Here is a 24,687-nt window from a genome sequence, read left to right as displayed (position 1 = left end):
GTCAACACTGCATTTGTGGGGAGCCATCCCAGGTGACCCCACCCCATCAGAGACACCCAGAAACTTTCTTGGGATCATGTCCGCCTCTTAGCTGATCCCAAGGAGACCAAGGGGTAGTGAGATACCCCTGTGTGGGACTTGGTGATTGAGGACTCAGCTGGAGTTTGATTTTCCTGGATTCCAGCCCTTGCACTGGGAGGGCTGACCTTGGGGTGTTGTGGAGACCCCACGAGGTGCTGTGTGTGTGTTGAGCCCAGCACAGGGACCCAGAGCCAGGACCCAAAGAAGAACTGCCATTGTTCTGTTATTAACAGGAGTGACCAGGTCACAGCCCAGGACCACTTATCTCTCTGGATCTCGAATATCCATGAGGACAAAACACAGAGAGAGAAATCCCCTTTTATTTACTCTGTATCCCCTGCCCCCACGCCTCCCTCCTACTTTGGACATTTAAGCCACCCTTTGGCTTCTGCAGCTGAAATTTGAAGGGAAACCCAAGACAGTAATGCTTGGCCCTTGACCCTGAGGGCTCCAATCCTGTGTTACTTGTGCCTCCTGCACAGAGTTTGGAACCTGACCCCAGGGAAGTGGACGCATTACTAACTCAAAGAATTGGTGCTGGGGGGTTGGGGGAGGCAGGCCTTCTCTTAGCCAAGCTGTGGAGCCTGAGGGAAGCAGCCTCCGCACTGACTCTGGTCATTCCGGGACAGGCCAGCCCTCTCTGGTCCTGGAGGGGCAGGGCGAGGGGTCAGCTGCTGGCCATCCTCTGGCCAAGGGAAGCCACAGAGGGCAGCCGCTCAGCGGGTGCTGTCTCCACAGGGACCACGCCGAAATCGGGCTCCGCCCCCATCCTCAAGTGCCCCACGCAGTTCCCGCTCATCCTCTGGCATCCTTCGGCGCGTCACTACTACTTTTGCATGATGACGGAAGCCGAGCAGGACAAGTGGCAGGCCGTCCTGCAGGACTGTGTCCGACACTGCAACAACGGTGAGCTGTCCCCTTGAGGCCCGGGGAGCTGGGAGCGGGGTTACCGGGCGCCTTGCTGAGTGGTGACACCTAGTGGCCGACTGTGGTGTGGCACCCCTGCTCTGTGAGCCATTTTCCTTTTCCTTCTGGGGTTTTAGAAACCATGGTCAGTTCAGTTCAGTTCACTCGCTCAGTCACGTCTGACTCTTTGCGATCTCATGGACTGCAGCACGCCAGGCCTCCTGTCCATCACCAACTCCTGGAGTTTACTCAAACCCATGTCCATTGAGTCGGTGATGCCATCCAACCATCTCATCCTCTGTCATCCCCTTCTCCCACCTTCAATCTTTCCCAGCATCAGGGTCTTTTCCAATGAGTCAGTTCTTTGCATCAGGTGGCCAAAGTATTGGAGTTTCAGCTTCAACATCAGTCCTTCCAATGAACACCCAGGACTGATCTCCTTTAGGATGGACTGGTTGGATCTCCTTGCAGTCCAAGGGACTCTCAAGAGTCTTTTCCAACACCACCATTCAAAAGCATCAGTTCTTCGGCACTCAGCTTTCTTTATAGTCCAACTCTCACATCCATACATGACCACTGGGAAAACCATAGCCTTGCCTAGATGGACCTTTTGCCCTTAATGTCTCTGGTGGCTCAGTTGGGAAGGAATCTTCCTCCAATACAGGAGACCCAGGTTCAATCCCCGGGTGGGGAAGATCCCCTAGAGAAGGAAATGACAACCCACTCCAGTATTCTTGCCTGGAAAATCCCATGGACAGAGGAGCCTGAAGGGCTACAGTCTGTAGAGTTACAAAGAGTCAGACGTGACTTAGCAACTGAACCACCAACCACCACTTTTCCTTCTGGTTTTTGGAAACCATTGTCATGCTGTCCTTAACCCTCTCCTTTGATGAAGACTGTTCTGTGATGCTGAGAAAAAAATATAGGAAATTGTTTCCAGAGGGATGCGGTTGTTGAGCTCCTGAATCACAGAATAAAAACCCTGATTCTGCCACTTTCCAGCAACATGATCTTAGGAGATCAACTTACCTCTGGGAGCCTCTGTAAAATGGGGATAATATCTTCTCCTGTATCTGAGAGGGTTTGGGAGGATTCACAGTTCTTGGTAAAGATTTTTTTATGGTGTCATTTCTTTCTTATCACTGATCTGCCTGGTAGTATAGGAACTTCCCTTCCTCCCTCAGGGCCTTGTTCTCGTCTGTGAAGTTACAAGGTCTCTTCCGGCTCACTTATTCATTCAACAAACCTTTCAGTGTTTCTCTGAGCCAGACCCAGGGCTGGGTGCTGAGAATGCAACAGGGAAGCAAGACCTGGTCCCTACCCACTCCCTGCCGGCAGCCTGGGGGCAGGGGGGACAGATGTTAAACAGATGAGGACACCAGGGGGTGATGAGTCAGGACTGTGCTAGGTGTTGGCTGGGAGCCCCCCAGGGAGCTTGGAGGGTGTGTATATACTGGGGGGTTGCTGAGCTTGTATGGGGGGAGGGGTTGATGAGGGCGGCATCCTCGAGGAGGCAATGGTTCAGCTGAGACCTGAAGGATGCATAATTCTAGAACGGAGGGAGGCGTGTTCCAGACAGAGGTCACAGTGAGCATGAAGGGAGGCCTGGCATGGGGGCAGTTTAGAGGAGGACGCATGAAGGCCTGAACTTGGGAGGGGGTGCCCGGAAATGGGACTGGCGGGGCACTGGGGTCAGGTCTGGAGGGCCTCATGAGGCTCGGAGGAGTTTGATTAGAAAGGCTTAATTGTTTCTTGGTGGGAGGGTTTCTTGGTGGGAGGGCTTTCTGCCCCTGGGGGAGGAACAGCCCTGTCTTGGACCCTGAACTTCCCTCCTGGTGACTGGGTCCGCCTCCGCCCCGTCCCTGCTCTACCCTCCCTGGCTGCCGGCGCACCTCGGGCACAGCTCCACTTGGAGGCCGGACCATGGGCACCCACGCCGAGAGGCAGGATGTGCAGAGACTTGGCTCACCCCACCTGTCCTCTGTCCTCTGTCCTCTCCACTCTCCAGGGCCGCCTCTGCCCCGGCTGGAATCTGCTGGGCGGCAGGAACCAGGGCTTCAGTCAGGCCAACCCCTGCCGCCCACAAAGGGCCTCCTGTTTCCAGGTCCCTGGGGGCTGAGGGGCCAGGACTGGGCAGGGCGATCTGGGCTCTGACCGCCTGGCCCGGGGTACCTTTTCTCCCTTCCTCCTCCCCACTCCCTCCCTCCCCTTCATCCCTGGCCCAGGCCCCCTCGGTCTCCAGGTTTCCAAGGCTAATGGCAGACCTGGCCAGGTGACCCCAGGCCAGGCTGGGTGGGGACCGACCAGCAGGGAGAAGAGCGCCATTCATTTCCCCACGTGCACAATGGCGGTTGTGATCAACTAGATTGCTAGATTATGGGGATTAATCAAGGGGCGGGTCCTGGGTAGAGCTCTTGGCCCTGTGCCTGGCACATAGTGAGCGCTCAGCTGGGAGGCTGAGGGGGTGGGTGTGGGTCCATGGGCAGGCGGGGAGGCCGGGGAGAGCTGCTGGGGCCGGGTGGGGAGCAGGGGCGTCCCGCAACTCCGTGTCAGGAGCTGACGGGGCGGTTTCAGAGGATCCTCCCCCGCCCCCCACCCGCCCCAGAACTGTGGGAAAGTTCTCAGCTTCCTTGGAGGCTGGGTCTGGAATTTGTGGGGCCTGGAATTGCTCATTCCGGGGGCTGCCAGGAAGTGGAGGGGGGAGGAGGCCAAGCTGGGTGGACGCCAGCTCGTCCAGGGTCCCCCTCACATCCTGCATTCCTGGAGCAGCTGGGGGCAGCAGGGGCGCTGAGCTGGGCTTCGGGGTGGGCCGGGGGTGCCGAGGTCAAGGCCTCTTCCTGTCTGCCCACCGTCCCCCCCTCCTCTGCGGGACTGAGGAGTGCCGCTTCCTTTCTCAGCCTGACCCCGAGGACCCCACGGGCAGGCGGGAAGGCTCCAGGTCTTGCTAGAGTCTCTGGGCCCGGGTTCCAGCCTGGGGCAGCCACCCTCTAGCGACTGTGTGACTACCTCCCCGTGCCTTGAGAGCTGCCGGCCCCTCTGAGAGCTGCGTGCGGGAATGCATGTGGGGTCTCAGCCTCAGCCTGCTGGGGGCTGCCGTGACAAAGGGCCACAGCCTGGGTGGCTTCAACAGTAGAAGTTAGCTTTTGCACAGTTCTGGACCCTGGAAGCCCCGCATCCAGGTGTCAGCCGGGTTGTTTTCTTCTGAGTCTCCTTGACCAGCAGGCAGCCAGCGTCTCCCTGGGGTCCTCGCATAGTCCCTGCTCTGTGTATGCCCTGTTTCTTTGTCCAGATTTCTTCTTATAAGGACACCAGTCATATCAGATCAGGGCCCGGCCTAATCCCCTCCTTTTAACTTAATTACCTAAGTCCTGGGCTTCTCAGGGGGCGCTAGTGGTAAAGAACCCTCCTGCCAATGCAGGAGATGCAAGAGATGTAGGTTCAATCCCTGGGTTGGGAAGGTCCCCTGGAGGAGGAAATGGCAACCCACTCCAATATTCTTGCCTGGAGAAGCCCATGGACAGAGGAGCCTGGGGTCATGCAGAGTCGGACACGACTGAAGTGACTGAGCACGCACACGCATGCACCTAAGTTTCCTCATCCAGACACGTCCCCTTCTGAGCAGCTGGGGGTCAGGACTTCATCGCAGCACTTTGTCAGGACATGAGTCAGTCCCCAGCAGCCAGGCTCGGGGGGAGGGTTTGGGAGGGGCCACCCTCACTTTTGACCCAGCCCCTCGGCGTGCCGAGAAGGGATGTCATGAGGGTCTGAGGCTGCACGTCTGACCCGCCAGAGCCTGGGATTTCAGCTGCCTCCTTGCCGCTGCCCAGCCCATCCTGCCACCTGGAAAGCAGCCCCTGCCCAGCACGCCCGGCTTGCTGTCTGCAGAATGCAAATGTCCATGCACGAGTGAGGCTGCGTGTATAACACACAGCCAGATTTTCTAGGCAAAACCTCGTCTCTGGGAGACAGTGTCCCCTTCCGTAATTAACCCTGCTTCCTCCCCCGGCCCAGCTGGGCAGCACCCACCCCAGGGCTCGGTGGGACCCTCCTGGATGCAGGTTCTGAAATGCTCGCGGCCCCGTCCCAGTCCTGGGAGCTGCTACTGCCAGGCTGGGTTCCGGGCCCGTTTGTCCACTGCTGAGCCCCGCTCCAACCCTGAATGGCAGTGATTCGTGGGTCACCCGGATGGTGGGAGGAGAGGCCCTCTCCACGCCAGAGAGGGGCTTTTTCTCTGTGGGGGTGACTCAGCCCATAGTCATCACAGTGGGAGCTGGGATTTTAGAGGCCCCGGCTGCTCCTTGGCTCTGGAGACACAGCGGTCAGAGGCACAAGGCCAGGCGGGGGGTTGCCCGCTGCCAGGCTCCGAGGTGTTTAACCACGTCTTCCTGAAGTCAGATGTTGCAACTTCCTGTAGCCTGCCTCCCCAGCACCCAGGCGGAGGTCCACATCTTGTTCAGCAACCCTCTGGTCAGCACGGGGGAGGTGGGCAAACTCCTCTGGGCCCCCTCTGCCACCTCCTCTAACAAAAGCAGTGGAATGGTGTTCCCAGTCTCCCGGGTGCGCAGTGGTGGGCACGGTGGCCCCAGGGCCCCAGGAGCCGGTCGGGGCTGCAGTTCCTGACACAGAGAGTGCCCACCAGGCCTGCAGCCGGACCCTGGCCTTCCCAGTCCGCACTGTGGTCCCTGCAGCCCCTCCATGGGTGTGTGAGGCCAGGCTGGTCATTGCTCCCACTGTTCAGAAGGGAACATTGAGGCCCTTTAGGGTTTGATGATCTTCCACAGGGCTTGGCAAATGACAGCCAGGGAACCAAACTGGGCCCATCACCTGTCTGAGTAAATCCAGCTTTATTGGCCCATTCGTTCACACCCTGTCTGCGCTTTCCTGCTACAGCAGTGGGTGGAATGGCTGGGGCGGAGGTCACCAGCCTGCAAAGCAGAGCACATTTACCATCTGGCCCTCTATGGGGGGAGTGTGCAGGCCCCTGATGGAAGGAGGGTCTCTGTGCACCCCCTCTGCTGTGTTTCGAGGCCTCTCCTGGTTGGGGGGAGGGTGGGCTCCCCCAGTGGTCCTGACTCTGTCACTCGCTGGCCTTGGCCCCTCAGCAGTGGCCTCACCCTGGAGCCTGATTCTTCATCTGTGAAAGCAGAAGCAATGACAGCGCCCACGTCTTGGGCCGGTGGGAGGGTTTAAGGCGATGAGGAGGGGACGAAGGAGGATGTCTTGCTGCTGCTGGTGGATTGTCACTGCTGTTAACTGTCACTGCGACCTCTCCCGTCGCCGTTACTACAAGAGCGGTGGGGGCCTCGGGCGGGGGCCATCCTGCCAACCTCCTCCCTCCGTCCCTGTCCCGGGCAGGGATCCCAGAAGACTCCAAGGTGGAGGGCCCCGCGTTCACAGACGCCATCCGCATGTACCGCCAGTCCAAGGAGCTGTACGGCACCTGGGAGATGCTGTGTGGGAACGAGGTGCAGGTGAGGCCGGGGAGGCTGCGGAAGTCCACCCGGGGCCCAGGGCTGGACTGCGCACGCCAGCGGGGTCCCGGGGTACTGGCTGCAGGTTTGGACCCAGATGGTAAGCTGGGGAGGATGGGGGGAGGCTGAGGTGGGCCACACAGATGGTTATTTTTGTTCAGTTGTTACCCAAGCACCAACCCTGGACTAGGGGCTGGTGCCGCTGAGAATAAGAGGGGTACAGTCCCGGCCCCTAGGAGCTCTCTGTCTAGCAGGAGAAACACATTTGACTTGCATGTGCCGGCAAGGGGGCCTGGGGGAGTATTATAGATGGGGAGGCTGCGCATGCAGAGGTCCTGAGCTGGGGACCCTGCTGGATTCTGCAGGACAGTCAAGCGGATCATCCGCGGCCTCTGGGAAGGATGCTCAGGAGACAGGGCAGTGGAGACGTGAAGCAAAGGGCAGCTTTGAGGGGGGCTTGAGTGGCCGGGTTTGCCGGAACGTGGAGAGGGGCTGGGCACGCTCCAAACCCTGCCCCTGCCTGTGCCTCCTGGTCCCAGATCCTGAGTAACCTGGTGATGGAGGAGCTGGGCCCTGAGCTGAAGGCAGAGCTGGTCCCCCGGCTGAAGGGGAAACCGCAGGAGCGACAGCGGCAGTGGATCCAGGTGGGTGGCCTGGGCTCAGGAGTGGGGGTGGGGGGCCCACGGCTGCCTGGCGCCCCCAGCCTGACGCTGATGCCGACGCCCTGCCCACAGATCTCGGATGCCGTGTACCGCATGGTGTACGAACAGGCCAAGGCACGCTTTGAGGCGGTGCTGTCCAAGCTGCAGCTGGCCCGGCCAGCCATGGAGGCAGTCATCCGCACCGACATGGACCAGATCATCACCTCGAAGGAGCACCTGGCCAGCAAGATCCGAGGTAGGCAGACCACCTGCTCTGGTTGTCATCACTGGGCGGGCAGGCTGGGACCACCCGCCCTTTGCGATCAGGGCCTCCCTCCTGCCTCTTTCAGGGGTCCATGTACATGTCACGGTGACTTGATTCATTAGTTTTTAAAAGCCAGAATCAAATCTGAGCCCTTGTTCTTCTAACCCCTGTGAGTTGTTTGGTGGCTGTTATTTTTTTTCTTTGGCCTCATGGTGTGGCCAGTGGGATCTTAGTTCCCCGCTTAGGGATTGAATGTGCGCTTCCACTGCAGGAAGCCTTAACCACTGGATCACCGGGGAAGTCCCAGGTGGGTTTTATGTCTGTAGACCCAGATCTTGGTGACCTAAGTGATGTTAGGAGGCTCCAGCCTTCTGTTCATCTTCGGTCAATCAGATTTACCACGGGCCATTTTAGCAACATCATCTGGACTTCGGGTGAACCACGTTGAACCGGCCTGTCTTTCCCGGGTCAGCTGGTGCCCCCTTCTGTCCTGAGCCTGGTGGGGTCCTTTTGCTCGCTGTTGCTCCCCACACCCTGTTCATGGTTGTGGTGGTCATCAGTTCCCCGAGGGTTACTCTCTACCAGTTGTACTCAGCGTGAGCTGACGAGGACACCGAGTTGACATTTATTGTGTGGAACAAACAGCATTAGCCAGACAGGGGAAGAGGAGGGACGTCAGAACACCCCTGGGTGAAAATGCGTTGGTGGAACGTCTTGGAGATGGTCCCTGCCCAGGGGGAGGCTGCCTTTTCCACAGTTTAGGCTGAGCCAGAGTAGGATTCGGGTTCAGGGTTTGCACAACCCAGAGGCTCTTTGAATTCACTGGGGTGTTTTTCATTTTTTGAAAAAACAAATGAGCAAGACCCTGCCCCAGCCCCCAAAGATGAGCTTTCTCTTCCTCCAGCTAAACAGAAAAACTGCTGACCTTGAGACCTTTACATGGTCATTTTCTTCATTTCCTGACGTCATAGTTTCAGGAATTTGAGAAGCTGATCTGAGATCGCCTTGTTATCTGTGCTCCACTGTTAACCATTCCTCAAGAACCCTTCCCTTTGCTCATGTTGTCACCAGTGGTCTTCTTTAAAGAATGACACAGCCGCCTGCCTCTAGCCTAGAGACCTGGGATGGTGGGGGTTGCCCCTGGGGGTGCTGTCCGCTAACCAGCTCCCTTGGCGCAGCCTCCATCCTCCCCAAGGCGGAGGTTTGTGTCCGGAACCACGTCCAGCCCTACATCCCGTCCATCCTGGAGGCCCTCATGGTACCCACCAGCCAGGGCTTCACAGAAGTGCGGGACGTCTTCTTCAAGGAAGTCACTGACATGAACCTGAACGTCATCAACGAGGGTGGCATCGACAAGCTGGGCGAGGTGAGACAGGCCCCGGGTTTGGTTTTGGGTCTGGTCTGGCCCCCGTCAGGCCCTCACTGTGATGAGGGCAGGCCCTTTCGCTCCTGGGCATAACCTGTGAACAGAGGATCTGCAGGAGGCATGGAGCCGGGCATGTCCATAGATGCCATTTTTGTGCCCCTCACAGATGGAGCCGGCCCCTCTCACTTCTGAGTTAGCTGGTTCTCGGGTTGAACGGCCTTCTACAGACCCCATACTGGGGTAGTCAACTGCCTGGAGCCCCACATAGTTGTCAGGTCTGGCAGATAGAATTAGCCCTGTAATCTGGGCCTCTTCTCCACCCCAAACCGAGGAGTTCCACTGACAATAATAATCATAGACTTTGAGAACCGTAGAGGACCCTAAAGATCACAAAAACCCATCTCCAGATTTGGAGGCCGAGGAAACCAAGGCTCAGAGATGGTGAGCGATTTGCCCAGGGTTGCCCAGCACTCAGGCCGGCCTGTCTCCACGCGCTGTGCTGCCGTACCGCTCTCCTGCCTGCAGATCCTCGTCCTTCCTGTCCCAGGTCCTCCAGCGCTTTCCCTGGTGATCCCCACCCCCGGATGGCCTTCCCTGGTGCCAGTGCCACGCCTGGAATCTGGACTCTGAGGGCCCAGGGGCTGCGGGGGCTGCCTGGCCCCTCTGGCGGCCCCAGCTCAGGTCCCTCGTGTGTCCCTGCCTCCCTGCAGTACATGGAGAAGCTGTCCCAGCTGGCGTACCACCCCCTCAAGATGCATAGCTGCTACGAGAAGATGGAGCCGCTGAGGCTTGACGGACTGCAGCAGCGTTTTGACGTGTCCAGCATGTCTGTGTTCAAGCAGCGAGCCCAGATCCACATGCGTGAGGTGGGCACAGGGCTTGCCTGCACCCCAGTTCTCCCCTCAGGTCGCCCCACAATCCTGCATGTTCTCCCTGGCTCCGGTCTCTTGGACATGCTCTTGGATCTGTTTGGATGCCTGTCCCTCTGTCCCCCTGGTTAAGTCAGACTCACCTCTTGGGTCTCAGAGACTCCTTCCTCCAGGAAGCCCTCCTGACTCCCTAAGCTTCTTCCCACAGGGCCCAGACCCTCTGTTCACCTGGGACAGGGGGGGGCTGGCGCTGGTGCCTGGCAGTTAGCCAGCGCTCTAGACACTCAGCAGAGGAGTGAGCTAGTGAAGGGGTGTCTGAGTGCCTGGGCACCCCTCCTCTGAGGGGGCACCCCACCTCCCCAGGGTCACCCCTCCTCCCAGGGGCACCCTTCCTCCCCAGAGTCACCCCTCCTCCCAGGGGCACCCTTCCTCCCCAGAGTCACCCCTCCCTCAGGGGGCACCCCACCTCCCCAGGGTCACCCCTTCTCCCAGGGGACACCCCACCTCCCTAGGGTCACCCCTCCTCCCAGGGGGCACCCCTCCTCCCCGGAGTCACCCCTCCTCCCCGGGGGCACCCCACCTCCCTGGGGGGGGTCACCCCTCCTCCCAGGGGGCACCCCACCTCCCCGGGGTCACCCCTCCCTCAGGGGGCACCCCACCTCCCCGGAGTCACCCCTCATCCCTGGGGGCCCCCCACCTCCCTGGGGTGTCACCCCTCTTCCCAGGGGGCACCCCACCTCCCCGGGGTCACCCCTCCTCCCGGGGGCACCCCACCTCCCCAGGGGGACACCCCACCTCCCTGGGGGGGGCACGCCTTCACGTGCCCTGTGTTGCGCTCCGCCTCCAGCAAATGGACAACGCCGTGTACACCTTCGAGACCCTCCTGCACCAGGAGCTGGGGAAGGGGCCCACCAAGGAGGAGCTGTGCAAGTCCATCCAGCGCATCCTGGAGCGCGTGCTGAAGGTGAGCCGCCCGGCCAGGCCCTGCCCCTCCACCCCGGAGGGGAGATGGGGGCCCGGGGGAGACGGGCGGCTGATGGAGCCCCCTGACTGGAGCTCCCCGCACCCCGGCCCCTCTTTCCCGGCAGAAATACGACTACGACAGCAGCACTGTGCGGAAGCGCTTCTTCCGGGAGGCGCTGCTGCAGATCACCATCCCGTTCCTGCTCAAGAAGCTGGCGCCTACCTGCAAGTCGGTGAGCAGCCCTCCGCTCCCGCCCGCCCCCTGCCCCCCGCCCAGAGCCTGACCTGCAGCCCTGACCGCCCCTCTCTCTGCCCCCACGTCCGCCCCGGCCGGCAGGAGCTGTCCCGGTTCCAGGAGCTGATCTTCGAGGACTTCGCCAGGTTCATCCTGGTGGAGAACACGTACGAGGAGGTGGTGCTGCAGACGGTCATGAAGGACATCCTCCAGGGTCAGTGCCGCGGCCCCCGGGGGCGGGCGGCTGCAGAGCTGCGTGGGGCTGCCGGCTGTGTGGTCTCTGTTAGGACTCACTGCTGGCGGGTGGAGGAGGTGGGCGCCCAGAGGCTTCCTGGGGGCTCAGCTAAGCTCCAAAGGGGAGAGTCAGGCCGTGGGCTGCGGTGGGCCCACTGTTCATGGCATGGGCCGGGGGCAGCGTTGCGTCCCTGTGCCTTAGTTACATTGAGGGGAGTACATTCTGGGGGGTGTTGGTGTTAGGTGAGAGATGGGAGTTAGGGTCCCACCGCCTGCTCCCCACACTGAGGCCTCAGAAGCCTTGTCTGGTCGCGGTGCCCACTCAGGCCGAGGGCTTGTGATGTGGGTCGCGCAGTGCAGGGAGTGCTGCTGGCCGTCAGCGCCCCCGCTCAGTGTCCGTCACTGCTTCTGTCCCGCAGCCGTGAAGGAAGCCGCCGTGCAGAGGAAACACAACCTGTACCGGGACAGCGTGGTCATGCACAACAGCGACCCCAACCTGCACCTGCTGGCCGAGGGCGCGCCCATCGACTGGGGCGAGGAATATGGAGACGGCGGCGGCAGTGGGGACCCCGGCATCCAGCAAGCAGCCCCCCTCTCAGAAAAGCGCCGGCGTGCCAAGCAGGTGGTGTCCGTGGTCCAGGACGAGGACGCCGGGCTGCCCTTCGAGGCCGCCCCTGAGCCGCCATCGCCCTCATCCCCGGACGGCGTCACTGAGCTCCGTGGCCTGCTGGCCGGGGATCTGCGGGCCGAGAGCCCCCTGCTGGCCGGCCCCCTGCTCAACGGGGCCCCCGTGCAGGAGAGCCCCCAGCCCGGGCTGGCCCCCGAGGCCACCTCGCCGCCCGCCTCACCCCTCCGGCAGCTCCCGTCCGAAAAGCTCGTGGGCCTCGAGCCTCCCAAGCCCAGCGACCAGGAGACCGGCGAGCAGGTGTCCGGCCCAGGCGGCTGCCCCCCCATCCACACCACCATCGAGGACAGTGCAGGGGTGCAGACCGAGTTCTAAGCTGCTCGCCCCCTGGAGCCTCTGTTGGACACAGCACACAGGCCACCCACTCCGGGGCCCTGGCTCGGCTCTGGGCGGGGAGCACAGGATCTGTGCCTTCCGGGCAGGGGGTGGGGGCAGGGCTGGTGTGGCACCGAGGGGCTGGGAGGGGATGGGCCCACTTGAGTCACTTTATGGGTTTGGTCACACTTGGTTGCTCTGTTTTCTCTTCTGTGGGATGATCGCGGCTTTCCTGCTCCTGGGGGGAGGGGGGGGGGCTGGGCACAGCGGGGGTCGGGGCTGGGAGCACTCAGCAGCCCTGGCTCCCTGAGTCTGCCCTCCCTGCCTGCCTCTGCGGCCCGTTCCCCTGGTGGGTCTTGCCACCCGCGGAAGGAGGGTGGTGAGAGCCACGTCCACCGCCTGGCTTCTCCTGTCACGGAGGGGGCCTGTTAGAACCAGGAAGCCCGAGCGCTGAGGCCCGTTTCTGGGCCCCTGAGGCCAGTTTCGGAGTGGACTCTGGCCTGGCTCTCCCACCCCGGGTGAAGGGACGTGCAAGGAGCGGGTCTTGAGGCTGGGGGTGCTGGGGGAGGGCTGCCTCTCAAGGTGGGGTGGGAATAGGAAAGGCCTGGAAAGTGCTGGTCTGGGGCGAGGACGTGTCTGAGGGAAGGAGGGGGTGACCTCTGCAGAGGTACTGCTGGCGGGGTGGGTGGGGTACCCTTGGGGGGGTTGCTGGAAGCTGAGACTCTGCTCGCCTCCACTTGCTGGGGTCTGGTCTCTAGGAGTCCCTCTGTCCGGCTGGGCTGGGTGTGGAGACACTGCTCAGAGGCAGGGCTGGGTGGGTGTGGACGCTGTCTTCTCCACGGTCCACTTCCAAGGTACACGCTGTCCCCCAAGGGAGCTGGCGGGGCTCGGGAGGGGCTGGGGGAGGGGCTGTGGTGCCCCCCAGGACACAACGAGCATTTGGGGCAGGCTGGGACCCACCTAATGCACCGCACCCTGACAACTCCAGGACTGTTCATATGGCCCTGCTGTTTCCCCCTCCTCAGCCGCTTGTTCCTGAGGGTGAGGGTTAAGTCAAGGTCACCCCCGGGGGCTGGGGCCACCTGGTTTTCCCAGGCCCTCTCCTCTGCTGCTTTGAGGGGAGGGCAGGCAGGGCAGAAACCCGCTCCTTCAGGGTCCTCACCGCGCCCCAACCCTGGATCGCCCATCCCCTGGGTCTGCTTCCTGGGACCCACAGGACGTGCGGCACTGGCTGGTGCTCAGGGACCCCTTCGGGTCCCCTCCAGCACCAATCTCAACGCCGAACTAACCTCTTCCACCAATACATTCCGTCTGAAGACGCTCTCCTCCTCTGGTGCCTTCTCTTGGGACTTTCCAATCATCCTTCCCAGATATTGTATTGAAAATATTATGCAAACTGTTTAAGCTTCTACTAATCAATAAAATGCTTTATTTAAAGCCAGTGGCCCATGTGTGATGCTGGCTGGGTGAGAGACCTGGGCTGGAGATGGACCTGTGCACCTTGACTTTCGGGGCTCATTGCTTACGGGTGCATGTGACCAGAGAGTGCTCCTATGAACCCATTTTCCAGAGGAGAAAACAGGCTCAGTAAGGAGGGGCACAGAAGGGAGGTGACTGGCCTGATGGTAGCTCAGACAGCTTCCTCTGCTGGGGGGGTCTGTGCAGGGTGGGCCTCTGGCAGCTTCGGGCAGTGGGAAGGGCAGCTGCTTTATGGCCATGGTGGGCGGGCTCACACTGGATCCAAACAGTGATGCCAGTGTTTAAGACTCCTGCTCACAAGGCGAGCACTCCTGAGTGCTTACCATGGGCTGTGTGCGTTACCTGCAGGACGAGGTAACCCCTGGGGGACAGGCACCATCATCACACCAGTATGTAAACTGAGGCCCGGGGGGGCGGGGAGGATGGGTGGAGGTTCTGGGTCATGGGGACACCTCCCGCCCCGCCAGCTGGTGGGGACAGGCTGCCCCTGCTGAATGGGCATCTTGGGGGATGGGCAACTGTGACTGAAGGTCTGTCAACAAGGGTGGAGGTGAGAAAACCAGGGCTCAGCCGGGTCTTGCTGTTGACTTTGGCAAGTCACCGAACCCAGTCTCAAACTGCTCACCTATAAGAGAGGGCCTCGTGAGGGTTCAAGGAGACCCGCCAAACGCCCTGCTCTGCAACGTGGTCCTGCCCATCTCAGGCCGCCATCTCCCCTCTCAGCGGAGCGGAGCTCAGGAGGGTGTGGGGCGGGGAACCTGGAAAGCAGGTTCACTGACTGGCTCAGTGAGGCAGGGAGAGAGAGGGCCTGGCCCTGTGTCCTGCCGGCTCTAACGCGGGGCCCGGGATGAGCGCGCAGTGCCCCCTGGTGGCTGCCAGCCTCGGTCAGTTCCCCCGATGTCCCTCACTGAACAGGTGGGGACGTAGGGTCTGGAAGGCTGGCCCGGGTCCGAGTTACCTAGAGGCAGAGCCCAGGCGCCCCAGCAGGCCCACCGCTAGCCCAGAGAGAAAGCTGCCCTTGGCTCAAAACGATCTGCCCCAAAACGCATGACCAAGTTCAGCTCTGCTGCACGCACAAGGAGCATGGCTCCCTCTGGACTTGTGCAGTGAGCGACCTGCACAGCTGCACGGGCTCGGACTTAAGACGCTGCTGTCCCGGCTACAGGGCCTCGGGCCCCTGATCTGGGGCAATGGTTACACAGCACACAGGCGGCCCACGCGGCCCCACCCGCTCCGAGGACTTTCCACCTACAAAAGGGAGGTGTGGGCAACTTCACACACCTCACACCCACTTCCCCCTCCCTGGGCTCCACTAGAGCCCAGTGATGACTCGGGAGGAGCAGGCTGGAAATGCGTTTATTGACGTTCCTGCTTCAGGTCTTTGAAGCTCAGGGTCTGCCTCTGAGCCGTGTGGGGAGAGGAGGTGCAGGTCTGCAGGGCAGAGGGGCCCAGAGCTCAGGGGGTGGGTGGGGGGCAACAGGGAGGGAGGCCAGGAGGGGCTGACACTGCTCGGGGCACCAGGCCTGGACAGAACACCTTCTGGCCAGTCGATCCAGGACAGGCCGTGGTGGCAGCCCCTCCCCTGGGCCAGGGCCCTCCGGCGCTCCCACCACCCCTGCTGCGTGGGACAGCGCTGCCTGGGTTCCCCTGAGGAGGGCACTGAGGCTCCGGGAGGGGCTGGGATTGCCACAGCCAGCTGGGACCCTCGGTCCTGCTCAGACAGAGGTGTGACTGCCGCTGCTCCCACCCCAGACCCTGTCGTCCTGCTGCGAGGGGTCCCCCTGCCCCGCCACAGGATTTAAACTGCTCAGTCCTTGGGCAGGAACGCTCCCGTCTCTGCCCGGCCAGCCCATGGGGAACAGGAGGGAACCGGAGCCCTGGGCCTGAGGGTGGCAGAGGCCGGTGCTCAGCTGCTGTGGTAGATGCGGAGGCGCTGGGCGATGTCCTGGCGGCACAGAGGGCAGATGCGCAGGGGCTGGCAGCACTGCTGGCAGCAGCAGACGTGGCCGCAGTTGAGGAAGATCATCTGGGCCTGGTGGGTGGAGAGCGGGAATGTCAGGGCCCCACCCCGGCCGGTACCCCGGCCCCTCGTCCTTCCCCCTGAAGATCTGACTGCATGGTGGTCAGACTCCACTCCCCGTCCATCACAGGATGCCCCGGCCCCTCGTCCTTCCCGCTGAAGATCTGACTGCTTGGTGGTCAGACTCCACTCCCCGTCCATCACAGGATGCCCCGGCCCCTCGTCCTTCCCCCTGAAGACCTGACTGCGTGGTGGTCAGACTCCACTCCCCGTCCATCATAGGAGGCCGGCCCTGTGTACCAGCTGTTCGGGGTGACGGGTGGGGGGGTGGGAGTGGTCCACAGCCTGTCTCACCAGCCCTGCTGTTACAGGATGTGCAGGTTGCTCCCAATTTAGGGATTTTTATGCACTTTGCCTCAAAATGACCCCAACATTATGGATCACAAGCCGTGGACGTGTCCATGCTTTGCCTCAGCATTTCCTCTTTTTAGGAGAGACAGGAAGCCATCTCTGGGGCCCAGAGCAGGGGTTTGGTTAAATTTATAACCACCAAGTCCTTCCCCATCCCCGTATCATGGCATTCTCCCAGGCCAGCAAAGACCACGGGGTAATCAAACTGTTAACATGTGGCCTTTTCTAAGTAGGATCACATGGTGGAGGGAATGGGTTTATTTTATGTACTACGTTGTTTAATTTTTTTTTATAACAGCTGTTAATTTTGTTCTTAAAATGAAGAGTTTTGGAAAAAACTTCTCCAGAGAAAATTTTGTTGATATTTAATGACTTAGGAAATTTCCCTGCATGAATTTAAAAAACACTTCTGTTTTAAAAAAAAAAGCCCAGCAAATGCTGTCAGCGTTACTCATGTTTTGGGTCCTGGGATCATGGGTCATTTTAATTTCCTTTATTTTCCAAAATTTCTAATGAACCCAACATATTTCTAAACTCTCTGCAGAATGAATCACCCGTGCCTGTGCGGCTCAGGAGGGTGGCAGGCTCTGGGCAGGTGGGTGGGGGTGGGGATGGTGGCCCCAGGGGTTGGGCCCGTCACCCCTAGACTTACCTCCCGTTCCAGGCACACCACACACTCTGAGGTCTGCACCTCCAGCAGCTCTGCCGGGGGAGCCGAGGGCCTCACTGCCTCAGGCAGCTCCTCAGGAGCTGTGGGCAAGATCCTGCCCTCGGGTGCCTTCAGCAGCTCTGTGGGGACACACAGCGGCTAAGCCAGGGTCCTGACCATCTGATCCGGTCCTTCCCCGGCTCAGCCTGCCCTAAGTGGACAGAGTTGGAGGTGGGGGGGGGCGGTGCTCCCACATACCCTCTTGTTTCTCTTTGCTGAGCCTCATTCCACATCTATAAAGCGGGAGGGCTGGGGCCTCTTACCCCAACACACCCTGAACCCCTCTGGGCCACCCTGCAAACAGGGCTCACCACTGTCAGAGATGAGAAAGCAGGGAGGGAAAGCCGCTTGCCTAAGGCCAGAGGGCCGCCTGATGGTGGAGCCGGCAGGCCAGGAACCCTGGGTGAGGGGCTCTGGGGAGAACCCGACCTTGAGCACAGATTCTCCACCAGGGGCCCAGGTGCAGGGGGGCCCAGAGGAGCAGAGAGGACGAAATAGCTCTCAAGGCTGCTCCCCCTGGTCCCCGCCCTGGGAGAGCCCCCAGCACACCCACTGCTCTGCCCTGGAATCAGCATGCTCTGCCCGGGTCCCAGCCGCCCAAAGCAGGACGTGAGAATCTGTCTCTCATCACAGCAGAGACGCCCGAGTCTCTTCACCCCTGAGCCCCCTCCCCTCACAGCACACGTTGTCCATTTAGTCTACGGCTTAAGAAATAAGTAGTATTTCTTAATAATTGGAAAAAAAAATTATGATTTTTTTTTTTAAAGCCTGTCACAACCACCCTAGACCTTCTAAGGGTAGGCCGGGGGGTCGGGGTGGAGTGGCCAGGGCGCGTCTATATCTCATGGAACACATGTTGAGTCCTGGGATTTGGAGAACTGTCAGGAAGATGCCTGAGGATCTGCTGGCCCTGAGCTAAGAAGGAGCTATCCCGCCCCAGCCCCTCCCCAGAGGGCGGCCAGGGTCAGGGAGGAGCCCTCGGGGTTAGGGTTAACCTCTCTCTGCCTCAGTTTCCTCACCCCTCAAAGGAGGGTAGCAGCGGCGACAGGAGACCCAACATGGTGACGGTGTCAAATGCCTGACACTGTCCTGCTAGGCCCGCAGGAGACCCCGACTCCTTCCCAACCCCCCAACCCCCGCCCACAATCCCTCCTGCCTCCAACTCAGCCACAGCCCCTCCCCACCCCAGTCCACACCACACGCCTGCCCCGGGCGCAGAGCCGGGCACCGGGTCCGGCGGGTTTCTCCCACTACTCCAGGGACCCCGAGTATGTGGTTCCTGATGTCAGTAGGGAGGGTTTAGGGAAGCCGGGAGGGTCCCTCCACCACCGTAGGAAAAGCTCATGTTTTCCATTTGGGGGCCTATTTTTCTCATTTACAAATGGCTCCTTTAGGAGGGAAGCTTAAGGACTGGCAGGGGGTTGGAAGTGGCCCTTGGGACTCGTCCTGAAAGGTGAGCAGGTGACGCCCCAGCCACGCCCCCGCATGAGGGCTCTGCTAGGAGAGGCGCGGCGCTGGTACCTGGCTGGGTCCTGGCCGCGCCCAGCAGCTCCTGGGCTCTGCGCAGGATCTCGCGCTGCAGGCCGGCCTCCGAGACGCCCACCTGCGAGGACCGAGGGGGTGGGTCAGGGCCTGGGCACGGCCGGGCAGGGGCCCACGGCGCAGCACAGAGCCGCCAGGACCGCCTCCTTCCTGACTTCTGGCACCTTCGACTGGACACGTGGAGGCTGACTGGCCGGCAAGCAGTGTGGCGGAAGGAGAGGGAAATCGGCGCTGGTGACAGAACGGGTCCAGCGAGCGCAGGGGCTGGGCCGACAGCTGTGGGCTCTCACAGCCCACAGTCAGGTGGTTCACGCCGAGGCCGACCTGCTGAAAAGTGGCCGCACCAGACGCTCACAGTCCCTCAGCCTCAGAGCAAGCGCTCCTGAACTTGGGCAATGTGGCCCACACAGTCCTTCTGAGCCCCAGTGTCTGCGTCTGCTTCTTGTCGAGGGACCAGGCAGCTCAGCAGAGGGGCCGACAGCACGGCCCCCGCACCAGACCAGCCGCCTGGGCTGGACGGGGCTCTGCCATGTGACCTCAGGCAAACTGCTACCTTGCTGTGTCTCCACGTCCTCATCTGGAAAATGATGATGACCCTACCTGCCTGCCCAGGGTTAGCGTGTGTGTGCGCTCAGCTGTGTCTGACCCTCTGCGAGTCCGTGGACTGCAGCCGGCTAGGCTCCTCCATCCAGGGATTCTCCAGGCAAGAATGCTAAAGTGGGTTGCCATTTTCTTCTCCAGGGGAATCTTCCTGACCCAGGGATCAAACCTACGTTCTTGTGTCTCCTGCACTGGCAGGCAGATTCTTTACCACTGTGCTTACCTGGGAAGCCCAGGTTATTATGAGGATTCAATGAACTTATATGTAAAACATGCTTAGAATAGTGTCAAGCACTGTTAAGTATTCGCTAGAGTCGGTCTCTGTCTCTTCTGAAGAGCAAATGAGTTCACACAGAATGTACCAGGTGCAGGCAGTGCCGCCGATACAACTGTCAACCCATGGTGTGGGGAAAGGATGGTCCAGATGACCTCCAAGGACCTGCCCAGCCTATGATGTGAAGATCCCATCTGAAAGGGGTTGGCGAAGGGGACAATCTGGGGTCCGCAGCACCCCCAGCTCTGGCTTTCGTAGCCAGGTGACTGGGGGCAGACGGGGCAGGTGTTCTGGCCTGCTGGGAGCAAGGCAGCCCCAGGACATCTGCAGATGACAAGCCATGCCAAGAACTGCATGAAGAGCAAGTCCCCCCCTTGGCCATCGGGTCAGGGCCCTGCTCGCCTCCCCAACCTCCCCCGAGGGGCCGCCGCTGTTCACCTTGGCCAGGTCCGCAGGGCCCATTCGGCTCAGCATGGCCAGTGAGAGGCGGTGGTGGGCGAAGATAGGCAGGTAGTGCTCGGCCGACAGCTCCACCAGGAGGGCCACCAGCGGGCGCTCCAGGCCTTCTTCCTGCAAGACACACCCGTGGGAGAAGCTGAGGGCATGATGGACCAGGAAAAACCACGAGGCCGGGACAGCACACAAAGAGTTCAGACACATGTAGCGTAACAGGGAAAACATATTCTTGGGACTTTTTCTACCAAGATGGCTATGTAAGGGCATAGCAACAGATGCGTGAAGAACTTAGTTCACTGCCACACGGTAGACCTGACAACGAGAGCAACTTAAGTGCCCATCAAAGGCAGGGGAACTGTTGAAGCAAATGAAATCATCCAGATCCTAAATCACCAGATCCAGACACACAAGGAGATCTACACGCCCGGGGCTGGAGAACACTACTGTTGAGGCTCCATTTTTAAAGAAAAAAAAGTGCATGTGAGGAGGGAGAAGGGACCACCCCTGTCTTGTCCGAGCCCCTGCAGTGGTGAGCGCACAGGCCCCAGTGCACCCATCACCAGAGATGGGAAGGGAATTCCGTCAGACGGACCAGCGAGCTGGTGCTGCCGGGGCCCAGGGCTCCCGTGGGGTTGGCGTGCCCACAACTCTCACCTGCAGCTTCAAGGATAAGGGTTTCTGGTTCAAGAGCCGCTGATACTGAATCAGCCAGTAATTCTCCTGCTTGGTTTCGCTTTGGGCTTCTAACTCTGTCTGCCAAGAAGGAAGCAGACACTGTTAGTTACGAGTCAGGGAATAGCAACGATGATGGCACGGATGGCTGTGAACAGCATGTGGATGGACTTGGTGTTTTACAAAGAACATCCCTCTCCAATAAGTCTGTTTCATCTGCAGAAACCTGGGCGGCTGACACTTGGGGCCCCTGCCCCCCGCCGCCCTGGGCATCATGACTTGGAGGGGAGACACCTTCTCACCTCCCTGTGGGAAGAACAAAGCAGTCAGCAGCCGTGTCCTTCCCCGAGGCTCAGTGCGTCCTCTGGGAGCCAGCAGGGAGAGAGCTGGGACCCGAGGGGCACCTTCAGCTCTGGAGGGCACGTCACCCACCTTCACCCACAGAGCCGGAGCACTGAGAACAGTAGACAGGCGTGCCCACACAGGACTTGGGCATAGAGACAAATACACGAGGAAGTCAGCTATTTTCACACTGATTCCTCCGTCCCGTCACTCAACAAACAACCCGAGCGTTGTTCTGGGCCAGGCACCATTCTAGCTGCTAGGGATGGAGCAGTGAACATATGGCACGTCCTGTCATGGCAGCAGTAACGTCAGGGTGCTTCACGCCAGTCTGTGCTGCCTGCTGCGAGATGCCATTTTACTCAGTTCTCACAACTCTGGGAGGCAATCTCGACATCACAGGTGAGGAGACTGAGCGACTGGTAGATTGATGAGCAGGCTGCCCAAGATCCAAGCGCCGCCCCGAGTCAGAGCCAGATTCAGCCCAGGGTTTGGAGCCTATGCTCTGAGCCACCAAGCTGCCCAGCCAGGACAGTGGCTGCACGCTGGGCTTTGGGACTGCAACCTGGGTGTCCCCCAGCCCCCTGGGTGGTCCCTCTTGGACCTGGCTAAGTGACTGGCCTGGCCCTCTCTGGACTGTGGACACTCTGGACTCCTCCCTTCAGGAGCCTGTGGCCCTGATGGTCATGTCCTGCTGGGGTGGACAGCGAGTCCCCAAGGTCCCTGCGGGCAGCAGCCTGGCCACAAGTCTGGCCCCGCACAGCACATGTTAACGTGGCCTGTGCCCAATGGCACAAATGTACCACCCGGGCTCATGCGGGGCTTGGGGAGAGACTGGCCTCACTGTTGTCTGTTCCTGGCACAGGGCGCAGCCTACGGTGGAGCTCAGGGGATGTCTAGGATAATGAAGTGTTTCTAAGAACAGTGAGCTCGGAGGGAAAGCAATCCGGCGTATGACGTGGGTCTAAGAACAGCGCGAGTGCAGAGAGAAAGCAACCGGCGCACAGTGTGGACGCACAAGCACGGATGTAAAGCAACCCCACACACCACGTGGATGCCGCACGTACCAGGATCTCCCGGAGCTCCTCTTCTCGCTGCATCTTCTCCTTGAGCAGCTGCTGGAGCAGTGAGCTCAGGGCCCAGCGTTGCTCCGAGATCATCTCCTGTGATACAAGACCATGGCCAGTGCTGGGAGCTCACGGCACCCCGGCCCCCGAGGTCCCCACGGCGCGGCAGCAGGACACCCCACCAACTGGTTCTCAGCTGGGGGCCGCGGTGGGCCTGACCCCCATCAAGGCTCTGTCTCTGATCTCTGGCTGAGGACCGGGGGGAGAGAGTGGAGGTGCCCTTCTCCCCAGCCTGCACCTCCCTTCGGCAGGGGGTTAAGGCCGGGCATGGGATCTAGTGACCAATGACAGTGCAGTGATGAGAAACATCAAACAAAGGGAATGACAAGCAGCAGGGACCCTGACTTCGGGCTCACTGACGACAGAGCACCTGGGCAGAAGCAAAGGGCAAGAGAGAGGGGTGAGGGACCCACGCCAGCCAGCATGGCGGAATGGGCACACCCCAGAGAGCCCTGTCTGTGTCCACGTTCCACTCCTCTTGGAATATCCCATGGAGACCCCAAAAATGGGAGCCCCACAGCTCCAACAGGTAGGAGATAACCACCGTGCTTGGTGGGTGCCTATGTTGGGCGTTGAGCGCCCCTAACCTCTGCATGGCTGAGGCCTGTCCCACTGATCTCCGATGGCCCCATGACACAGGGTGGGTCTAGAAGACTCCTTCTATTTTATGCAGGGGCAACCTGGAGGCCCGGGGAGGGGAAGCAACCTGCCTAAGGTCACACAGTGGCAGAGCTGTGACCAGGACTCCAGACCCTAGCTCTCTTCTACATTGAGAAGCCCACAGGATAAACAAAGACTTGTCTGCTGAGGACAGACACAGGGACGGGGACAGACAGAAGGCTCTGCTTGAAACCCTGGTACGGGGCACAGGCCCTCTCACACCGTGGACCCAGACCCTCTGTGAGCGACTGGGGAGACCAAGGCATAGAATAGGGAAAGGGCCGTCCCTCTGCCCCTCCAGGCCCAGGGCACACAGCAAGGGCCAGAGATCAGAGGAACTGCCTGCAGGGAGTGACATGGTCCCCGCTATGCCCTCTCCTCCAGACATCCTGGGATTACCAAGAATGCTGTCCCCTTGGGGGTGTTAGCCGTGAGAACCAGTGCCCCAGAAGCATGGCTTAAGAGAGGCAGGGAGCTCAACAGTGACCCGGCTCTAAAACAAAGACAACACGGAGATGGAAATGCAGCCTGGTGAGCCTTGGCAATGAAACCCTCCTTCCTCTGACCTTCCTGCCTAGCAACAGGTTGACCCACCCCTAACCTGGGCCTGCGCTGGGCCCCCATGAGCCTTCTGGGGTCGCAGCATCCTCCAGCATCACCGCCTTGTCTGCAGGAGGGCAGCTGAGAGGGGTGGGGGCACCAGCGGGAGGTCTCATCAGTGGGGGTAGAGTGGGGGGACAGGGCAGACCAGGGAGCCCTAAACATACCTGCAGTGCCTCTGTGTCCAGGGATTTCCTCTTTAACTCCAGCTGTGTCAGCTGCAATAACTCAGTTTCTATTAACTTAATCTAAACAGAAGACGAGACAGGGGTTTTTTAATTCACATTAACCACGGTTCAACCCTGCGCTGCTGCTCCTGGATGGCCAAGTGGACCTAAGAATCCTTTCTGTGGGTGCTCGGGGGAGGCTCTGGAATGAAGGGGACTGAGAACCTGGTAAACCTTATCAGCGGGGCTTTAAACAGAATTCGTTATCTCAAGGGCCTGAGTGCTTGTCCTGGCCAGAACTGCTGATCAAAAGCCGGGCACAGGGCTGGCCCAGAGGGGGTGCCCATCAAGGTGCATGGGATGAAGGGGCTTCCTTCAAGGTGTGGGCCAGAGTGAAGAACAGATATGGAATTCTCAGAGCCTCTTGCCGGTTCAGTTCTCTTGCTTCCTCTAGACAGCTGCACACAGAGGGGAGCAGAAGGTAACGGAAGGAACTGAATTACAGTTACAATAACCTAGTCACTGACGTTTATTCAGACGGCACACGCCAGGACTGTGCTATGCACTTTTTACGCGTCTTTTCCATCGCTTCTCCTCTGCTGTTGGAGGTATTACTGTCTCCATTTCACAGACGAGGAAACTGAGGCTCAGAGATATTAAGTAACTTGCCCAAGGACACACAGCAGGTAAATGAGTGTGCCTTTTCCTCGAGGTGTCCCTGCTTGTGGTCTCCAGGGGAACAGCTGGCCTGGTGGGTCAGAACCACCCACAGTGAGAACGTCTAGGGGGTCACCACATACCTCCAGGGTGTGACTGGGGGCTTTTAGTCCTGGGGGTCAGACCCCCACAACCAGTGACTTCTCCACTCTGTGCCTATGACCCTGTGACCTTTGCCCCATGACCCCACCAACCCCTGGTCAGAGGAATGAGATTCATGTCCGGCAATGTGGGGTTGAAATTAAAGGAGAAATAAAAAGGTAAGTTGGTTTTGGCCAAAAGAGAAAAGAAGAAAAAGGAGAAGGAAAAAAAAAAACCATGCAAAATGTGGAATTGAAAGTGTGCTGAATACGAAGTGACGTGCGTCCCACAGCCTGAAAGCTCGCTTGTCTCCAGCCACCCTGCCGCTGCTCAGGGAATACAGCGAGCCAGACAGAGCCCTGCTGGGCCAAGGCTCACCCAAGGTCACCCGGGGGTCAGCAGCGGAGGCCACGCGAGAGCACGCCCCAGGCTCCGCCCGCCCAGGTGGGGCGTCACCTGCCCCAGCTCCTCCATCCGGGCCACAGGACGCTGCGGTTCGAGCCAGCTGAGGGGTCCTGCCTGGGGTTGGTCAGTGCGGGGCTGCCCAGTGATCAGGGCCTCCCTACCTCAGCCCTGGGCATCGTGACAAGTGGTGGGCACAGGTCCCACCGGCCAGCACCCACAGTGCTGTCCCAGGCACCTCCAGCACCCTGAGCAGGTGATGCCCCGAGCAGGTGACACCCCGTGAGGCTCTGTGAGGGGAGGGAGGTACTGGGGAGACCTCCTGTCAGCCTGGCCTGGAGGAGCCAGGACTCAGACCTTAACTGCGGCCTCTGAAAGCCCACAGGGCGGGCCTGGG

The 24,687-nt window shown here is 60.2% G+C and overlaps 2 protein-coding genes across 11 annotated transcripts in view; one reads left to right on the top strand and one right to left on the bottom strand.

Moving 5' to 3' along the window:
• Positions 1-13,468, top strand: part of NIBAN2 (niban apoptosis regulator 2) — a 53,043-nt gene extending 39,575 nt beyond the window's left edge. Inside the window, exons 5-14 of the mRNA XM_043469624.1 lie at positions 820-987; positions 6,343-6,458; positions 6,998-7,102; positions 7,193-7,355; positions 8,543-8,730; positions 9,441-9,596; positions 10,447-10,563; positions 10,688-10,795; positions 10,900-11,011; positions 11,451-13,468. Of these exons, the coding sequence (XP_043325559.1) occupies positions 820-987; positions 6,343-6,458; positions 6,998-7,102; positions 7,193-7,355; positions 8,543-8,730; positions 9,441-9,596; positions 10,447-10,563; positions 10,688-10,795; positions 10,900-11,011; positions 11,451-12,031 (1,814 nt within the window). The 3' untranslated portion in view covers positions 12,032-13,468. The remainder of the gene's footprint in view (positions 1-819; positions 988-6,342; positions 6,459-6,997; positions 7,103-7,192; positions 7,356-8,542; positions 8,731-9,440; positions 9,597-10,446; positions 10,564-10,687; positions 10,796-10,899; positions 11,012-11,450) is intronic.
• Positions 13,469-14,849: 1,381 nt separating this feature from the next.
• The window catches only part of LRSAM1 (leucine rich repeat and sterile alpha motif containing 1), a 33,127-nt gene continuing 23,289 nt past the window's right edge, over positions 14,850-24,687 (bottom strand). For 9 of the 10 annotated variants that reach the window (XM_043469613.1, XM_043469617.1, XM_043469621.1 and 6 more), the window contains 7 exons: positions 23,091-23,171; positions 21,604-21,699; positions 20,177-20,275; positions 19,505-19,636; positions 18,172-18,253; positions 16,594-16,730; positions 14,850-15,542 (listed from right to left, as the gene is read on the bottom strand). In XM_043469613.1, the coding sequence (XP_043325548.1) occupies positions 15,417-15,542; positions 16,594-16,730; positions 18,172-18,253; positions 19,505-19,636; positions 20,177-20,275; positions 21,604-21,699; positions 23,091-23,171 (753 nt within the window). In that variant the 3' untranslated portion in view covers positions 14,850-15,416. The remainder of the gene's footprint in view (positions 15,543-16,593; positions 16,731-18,171; positions 18,254-19,504; positions 19,637-20,176; positions 20,276-21,603; positions 21,700-23,090; positions 23,172-24,687) is intronic. The other variant, XM_043469618.1, reaches the window with a different exon arrangement.

The sequence above is a fragment of the Cervus canadensis genome, chromosome 5 (genome assembly GCF_019320065.1).
Source record: "Cervus canadensis isolate Bull #8, Minnesota chromosome 5, ASM1932006v1, whole genome shotgun sequence".
In the NCBI taxonomy this organism is placed as follows: Eukaryota; Metazoa; Chordata; class Mammalia; order Artiodactyla; family Cervidae; genus Cervus; species Cervus canadensis.
The sequence above is the reverse complement of the archived record's forward strand: the minus strand, read 5'-3'. Positions and strand labels throughout refer to the sequence as shown.